Source organism: Cebidichthys violaceus, unplaced genomic scaffold, assembly GCF_023349555.1.
Source record: "Cebidichthys violaceus isolate CVI_PGR_0920_01 unplaced genomic scaffold, fCebVio1.0.p SCAF_64, whole genome shotgun sequence".
NCBI lineage: Eukaryota > Metazoa > Chordata > Actinopteri > Perciformes > Stichaeidae > Cebidichthys > Cebidichthys violaceus.
Window position 1 is genome coordinate 939,433 of NW_027176861.1, and position 7,500 is coordinate 946,932.

General features: G+C 41.5%; 1 protein-coding gene across 2 annotated transcripts in view; it reads right to left on the reverse strand.

Moving 5' to 3' along the window:
- Positions 1-902: 902 nt before the first annotated feature.
- The window catches only part of LOC137890268 (monocarboxylate transporter 12-B-like), a 9,670-nt gene continuing 3,072 nt past the window's right edge, over positions 903-7,500 (reverse strand). Inside the window, exons 3-9 of one of the 2 annotated variants that reach the window (XM_068734433.1) lie at positions 6,895-6,998; positions 6,378-6,521; positions 5,634-5,729; positions 5,308-5,464; positions 4,289-4,960; positions 3,944-4,203; positions 903-2,369 (exon numbers count right to left, since the gene is read on the reverse strand). In XM_068734433.1, coding sequence (XP_068590534.1) covers positions 2,209-2,369; positions 3,944-4,203; positions 4,289-4,960; positions 5,308-5,464; positions 5,634-5,729; positions 6,378-6,521; positions 6,895-6,998 — 1,594 coding nt within the window. In that variant the 3' untranslated portion in view covers positions 903-2,208. Of the gene's footprint in view, positions 2,370-3,943; positions 4,204-4,288; positions 4,961-5,307; positions 5,531-5,633; positions 5,730-6,377; positions 6,522-6,894; positions 6,999-7,500 lie in introns of both variants that reach the window. The other variant, XM_068734434.1, reaches the window with a different exon arrangement.

A 7,500-nucleotide genomic window follows, 5' to 3' on the forward strand; every position in this document is an offset into this window, starting at 1 on the left:
TGGCTGACATCACTGGGCCAAACCATGTGGAGGGTTTTCTTTCCTGTGGGGATGTTTCTACACATTCTACAGTGATGACTCAGGATTATTTACTTTGTACTGAGTTGTTGTACTATGTTACTTGTACTTGTTTGTTATGTTGCCTGAGTTAATGGAGAGCACTGTAAATAAATATTCACCAACCACCGGCCTTGACGTTCCAGCTAAACTCACGGACGGATTACTGAACAGGCTCAGGGGCCCAAAGTGTGAAGGGCCCCTACAAAATGTTACTCAAAGAGACAAATAGCAACAAGGAAGACACTCAGAAAGCAACAGAAAAGTTACAAAGAGATGCAGAACAGCTGCAAAGAGACACAGAATGACCGCGAAAAGGGGTAAAACAACCACAAAGAGACACAAAGCAACCACAAAGAGACACAAAACAACTACAAAGAGACACAAAACAACCACAAAGAGACACAAAACAACCACAAAGAGACACAAAGCAACCACAAAGAGACACAAAACAACAACAAAGAGACACAAAGCAACCACAAAGAGACACAAAACAACAACAAAGAGACACAAAACAACCACAAAGAGACATAAAACAACTACATAGAGACACAAAACAACTACAAAGAGACACAAAACAACTACATAGAGACACAAAACAACCACAAAGAGACACAAAACAACCACAAAGAGACACAAAACAACTGCATAGAGACACAAAACAACTAAAATGAAGCCAAATCCAGGCCAATAGTTTTGATCATTTGAAAAAGATTCAAATTTAAAGTTCAAATTTTGGTCTTGAACATTGAAAAGTACGTCTTCAAACTAAAAATAAGTGAAGGGAAAGTTTTTTTAGGTTAGGTTGTTTTGAATAAAATATTTATTTACATTTTTCACTTTAACAGTACTTTGCCATAGAAATCATCCCCACTACTGTCCTTCAGAGTAAAATGATAAAACACAGAATTCAAAGTAAAAGCGCACACTTCAATGCATTCTACTTCCTCGTGAAACAAAACAACAAATATGAATGACTGAATATAATCTCATCAACATTTATGTTCTTGTCACCAAACAACCGTCATAATCATAGTCATAGTCATAGTCATATGGTCTTGAGTGATATTTCAATAGAAGAAACAAACACAAATCCAGCACAAATGGCTAAATATAAGCACCAGTAAGACATTTTATTCTGTCCAGCTTTGTGATATTATCTATTTTCACATAATAGCTTTTTTTTTTTTCATTCTTTCATTTGCATCAATTTCACCCAACAATGAATGCATGAAATCATCTGTAAACGTACTAAAACAGAGAGTAAGGGTCATTTGTAAGTTAATACTGAAAGTAAAATGTCCAAAGACATCAGCACATCAGTTCAAATGTCTCATGTTTTGATATTTGTGGCTGTAAATAATAACATTTATAGAGATATATAAGACATATTAAAGGTGAATCATGACATAAATCATACTAATCATCAAAATAATAGAATTAAGTGACAAAACTTCAACGTGTGTGATTTTCAGTTTAAAAAAAGACACTTGTTGACAAAGATGTTATTCAAGTAATCATTTCTATCACTAATCACAGTATGAATATGACTTTTTTCCAAATATTGATATTATATCCCTGCAGGTTTTAAGACACCTTCATATTTGTACAGTTTGTGTCATTTGTGTTCAATAATACTGGACGATAAATATCTACTTCAGATGGCTCACGGGTGATTATGAGTTCACGGTGAATAAATACGTCGTCGTTAAAATAACGTGAGGGAAAAGTGATTTACAGTGTTTCTCTGTTTTCTGTTTATGATTCATGCAAACAACTTTAGAATCTGTATTAAATCAGAGTGAACGGTTTGTTTGTTGCAGAATGTTTATGGAAACCTGCTTTTAAAGTACGAATGTCCTCTGGTTTGACAAAATAAAAGCTCCACGTCACAAAAAAATTATACATCATTAAAACACAAGCTGTGCGTCTCAGTCACAACATTGTTTCTTTTAAAAGACTTTTAAAACGCTTGTTTTCTCAATGGAGTTTGGACCAATCAGTGCTCGGCTATGCTAACATTGTAGCAGCTCCATCAACACATAGATCTGTGGTTTATATACATTTATATACAAAGAGTGTCCGTACAAAGATGAGGTTGAGCTCTGGGTGAACATAGAGGGCTACACTATTTCCTTCCTCCATTGGTCGTCATATGAGGCTCAGCTGAGCTGCAGGACTCGAGCGTGCGCCGGACTTCTGGAAGTGTCGGACCAACATGGCGGCCGCGAGGACCGCAGAGCTGAAGATTAAAGACGCCCCGCTGAGAGAGAAGGTTGCCGCGTAGTCGCCGGTCCTGTCCACCAACCAGCCTGGAGACGCAGAAGCAGGAAATATGAGGTCCAAACAATCCACAAGATTAAATGTCTCATGTGGCTCGCTGTGATTCCAGAATTCAAATGTCACCTCTTCTTTCTCCTCAGTTTATGTGCAAAACTTTGAACAAATATTTTGTTAATGACGGACGAAATGACGTTTAAGTTTTCTGTTTTATGGCTCAAGAAGAAGAAGACAGTGTTGTTCTCTTGAAAGGATGAAGTTATAATAACTAGTAACGTTGTTATCCTTTTCAAGAGAAACGACTCTAGAGTGTTTGAGCGAGACATGAGGTAAACAAATGAGAGGAGGAAGAATTTATTTATTTATTCATTTCAGTATATGCACCAAAACGCTAGTAGCTCTATTTATTCACATCTGGACTTTATTCACGACATATGGACTTTATTCTCGACATCTGGACTTTATTCACAACATCTGGACTTTATTCACAACATCTGGATTTTATTCTCGACATCTGGACTTTATTCTCAACATCTGGACTTTATTCACAACATCTGGACTTTATTCACGACATCTTGGCTTTATTCACGACATCTAGACTTTATTCTCGACATCTGGACTTTATTCACGACATCTGGACTTTATTCACGACATCTTGGCTTTATTCACGACATCTGGACTTTATTCACGACATCTGGACTTTATTCTCGACATCTGGACTTTATTCACAACATCTGGACTTTATTCACGACATCTAGACTTTGTTCTCGACATCTCGGCTTTAATCTCGACATCTGAACTTTATTCTCGACATCTGGACTTTATTCACGACATCTGGACTTAATTGAAGTTATCTTGACTTTATTCACGACATCTTGGCTTTAATCTCGACATCTGGACTTTATTCTCGACATCTGGAATTTATTCACGAATTCTGGATTTTATTCTCGACATCTGGACTTAATTTAAGTTATCTCGACTTTATTCACGACATCTTGGCTTTAATCTCGACATCTGGTCTTTATTCATGACATCTGGACTTTATTCACAACATCTGGACTTTATTCACGACATCTTGGCTTTAATCTCGACATCTTGGCTTTAATCTCGACATCTGGACTTTATTCACAACATCTGGACTTAATTGAAGTTATCTTGACTTTATTCACGACATCTTGGCTTTAATCTCGACATCTGGACTTTATTCTCGACATCTGGACTTTATTCACGAATTCTGGATTTTATTCTCGACATCTGGACTTAATTTAAGTTATCTCGACTTTATTCACGACATCTTGGCTTTAATCTCGACATCTGGTCTTTATTCATGACATCTGGACTTTATTCTCAACATCTGGACTTTATTCTCAACATCTGGACTTTATTGAAGTTATCTCGACTTTATTCACGACATCTTTTCACATTCTTATCCCAGATTAAATTACAGTATGACGCAAAAATTAAATCCCTCTTAACCCTTCAGTTAAATGTACTACCTGGAACTTTAACTGTGTTGATTCTGGCGGTCCCTGTGGACTAAGGTGGTAGTGTGCCTGACCACCAGACTCCCTTTAGAAAACCTCACGGTACATTCACCCACACGTACCTCCTATCGGTGGGCTAATCAGGTAGGGGATGGCGTGCAGGAAGTAGACCACACCCAGAGCGGAGGTCAGGCAGGAGGAGCCCACGACGTCAGAGGTCACCACGGGGATGAGTGCCACGTAGGCCCCGTCAAAGTACCCGTAGAGAAGGGAGAAGGGGACGAGGAGGGAGAAGGAGTGGAGGAGGTGGAGGAACATGCAGCAGAGGCCCTCCATGCCGATCGCCACCACGTAGCTCAGCATGCGATACCTCTTCAGACACCTGAAAGAGGAGGGGAGGGAAGCCTTTCAGCGTCGGTGCTGTTTAACCAGAACAACAAGAACAACGCCGTGAAGCCGCTACTCACTTTCTGTCCGTGATCCAGCCGAAGGTGATGTTGCCCACGATGCCGCTGACTCCGAATATGGACATGAGGAAGGCGGCCCGCTGGCGCTCCAGACCCACGCTGAGGCCGTACGGGACCAGGTAAACCACCGGAGCGCTGCAGCCATAAGCCAGGAACAGGAAGGACACGGACAGAACGAGGAAGTCGGGTATCAGGAGGAACCCGTACTCCTCCTTGGACTCCAGAGACAAACAGTGACCTCTGGAGGAGGTCTTGGTGCTCGCTAAAGACTCTGCAGGAGACGTTTTGAGTCCTGAGTCTTCTATCTTAGTGTCCACGTTGTTCAAGTTCATGCTCTCCACCAGTTTCGAGTCCTCCGCCAAGGTTTCATCTGCTAGTTCGGGATCCGAGCGTCCGATCCCTGCTAGCATCGTCTCCGTTAGCTTGTTGCTAAACAAAATGCATTCGGCAATCTTCAGATCTGTTACGTTGGGATCCGGCGGGCTCAAGCTCGGCAGCAGCAGCAGCGCTATGTTCCCCTGAGCTAGTTTGTTGTTTTCGAGTTTGAAGTTAGCGAGCGCTCCGTTGGATATGAGGAGCCCTCGAGTTTCCATCGAGCTCTTCAGCTCGTTGTCTTTGGACTCTGTTGTTGTGCAGTCGTTCTCCAGGTTTGACTTGTTTTTCCCCAACATCCTTTAGATGGAAAAGAACAGAAGATAATTCATTCAAAGTCCAACGGATCATGAAACTCAGGGTTCTTGTCCTCAGGATGTGTTGACTCTGTTTTTAAAAGGATTACAGAAAAACTACTGGCCTGATTTACATGAAACTTGGTGGAAGGGTGTTGCACGGACCAAGCAAGAACCCACTACAGTCTCTTAATCACAGGGCAGACATACGTATTATTTTCCACTTATGGAAAACGGCCTTGGTGGAAGTCTACGCTCTCCGAGTGCCCCTCTAGTTGTCATTGGGACATAGAAAGGGTTTTTATGGATGAAATGCTCGATGAAGTAATGTGTGAATGAAATAATAATTACCGTTGGCGTCCTCTGGGTTCCAGCGGCCTCATCAGAGCTCCACAAACACACAGGTTTGAAACTAACCCTCCCAGGATGAGCAGCGCTCCTCTCCAGGAGTAACGCTCTATCAGCAGCTGGACGGCCGGAGCCAGGACGAAGGTCCCGATGCCGCTCCCTGGAGACGGGGGGAAATTCAGGATTTGATGGGATGAAAATGAGGGATGAAGCACGAGTAGAGGAACTTAAAAACAAGAGGAAAATGTAGAAGAGGAGGAGAAGAGATGGGAACGGAAAGGTGTGAATAACAAGACAAGAGGGCGACGGGTGAGTGAAGACGTCACTACCAGACATGGCGATGCCGTAGGCCAGAGCTTTCCTCTCGCTGAAGTACCTCCCAACCATCGCTATAGCTGGTGTGTAGCTGAGAGCAAAGCCCAGACCTGCAGAGGACGCACATGTTGCCAAATACTGAATAACAATCGACCTCCACAAACATCATCGATCTCCAGAACAAACAGCTTGTTCAGTTCCACAGTTTCAGAGCACATGGGACATCAGTGAGTGTTTGCATTGACTGATAAGACCCGCAGAGTTACTTAATGAGTCCTGCTACCCAATAAAACACATTCACTCCTCTGAGTTTGAGGATTTATATCAGTAGTATGATGTAGTGACTCCATTATTACTATCAATATTAAAACACACAATAACATCAAGTGGTTGTTTTTTTTGGTAGGAAGCTCCAGGATCCAGTGTTCATCTAAAAACTGTAAATGTTCTCTCTGCTGATGCTAACTCTCGTTCTCTCTCTTCTGATGAGTCTGGAGGTTTCAGGTTTCTCTGCCGGTGTTGTGTTGAAGACTGTTTCCCCGTCAATATGACTCATATTTGAGCACTAGACAGCAATTGGCTGTTTTTCATTTGTGACGTGGACATTTTAGGGGACATAAACATGAGAAAAACACATTTTTGCATGTCGATGATCTTTAACATTGGCTGTCTGACATATTTAATATATTTCATCTCTTCATGCTGCACTGTGTTGCATGTCTGAGAGCCTCTACTCTCTAACAGGATGTGAGGCGGACCTGTGATGACGCCCAGAGACACGTAGAGAAACTCCAGACTGGAGGCGAAGGAGCTGAGGACCAGACCAGCAGAGGACAGCAGACCTCCAAGCATCACCGTCACTCTGCAGGAGAGCCGGTTTACCAGGAAACCTCCCAGAGGAGCTGGAGACACAGGACATGTGGATTATTATTTCAGTTCCCACAGCAACTCACATTTATATATATGTATGTATACATATATATATATATATATATATATATATATATATATATATATATATATATATATGTATACATACATATATATATATATATATATATATATATATATATATATATATACAGGGCATCATTTATTCACGACATCTGGACTTTATTCACAGCACACTTCCTGATCCACCTCCACATCCTGGTGTGTCTGTTGGGGGTCTTACCACAGAGTATAGTGTGTGTGTGTGTGTGTGTGTGTGTGTGTGTGTGTGTGTGTGTGTGTGTGTGTGTGTGTGTGTGTGTGTGTGTGTGTTGGAGGTCTTACCACAGAGCATGGTGGTGCAGTCGATCAGACTGTGGATCCAGGCGGTGGAGGAGTAATCCTTCTCAAAGTGCAGCTGGAACTCCACAAAGAACATGGACACACATCTGGACACAGAGACAGAGTTTAGTCTGAGTGTTAATCACATTATTATTATTATTATTCATTAATAACCACAAGGCTCTGACCTCTCTGATCCATTTCATAACCTCAGAGTGGCACCTGAACCATCACTTCCCACAGTTCACGTTAAATGAGTTCCATGTTCTTACTCACTATCTCCTCCTCGTCATATGAAATGCACCTTTTATTAAATGTACAGGTATTTAAAAGGCCTCTAATGTCAGCTCACAGCGGAGGTGTGGAGCAAATGTTGTGGCTGTGGAAACATCTCAGCAGGGTTTCAAAGTCTCAGTGGAAAAAAAGAAACAGGTCAGTGGCTTAAATAATGTGAGCTGAGAGGGAATGTAGTAATAACTACAGAGTAGTAATAACACAAAGCTCTGTGTTCTCAGTCGTGTTCAGGAACAGAAGCTGTTCTTACATTTAAATAAGCCCTCAAATCTCTCTCTAACAGGGAAGTACTCAAATATTCTAGATTTTAATATT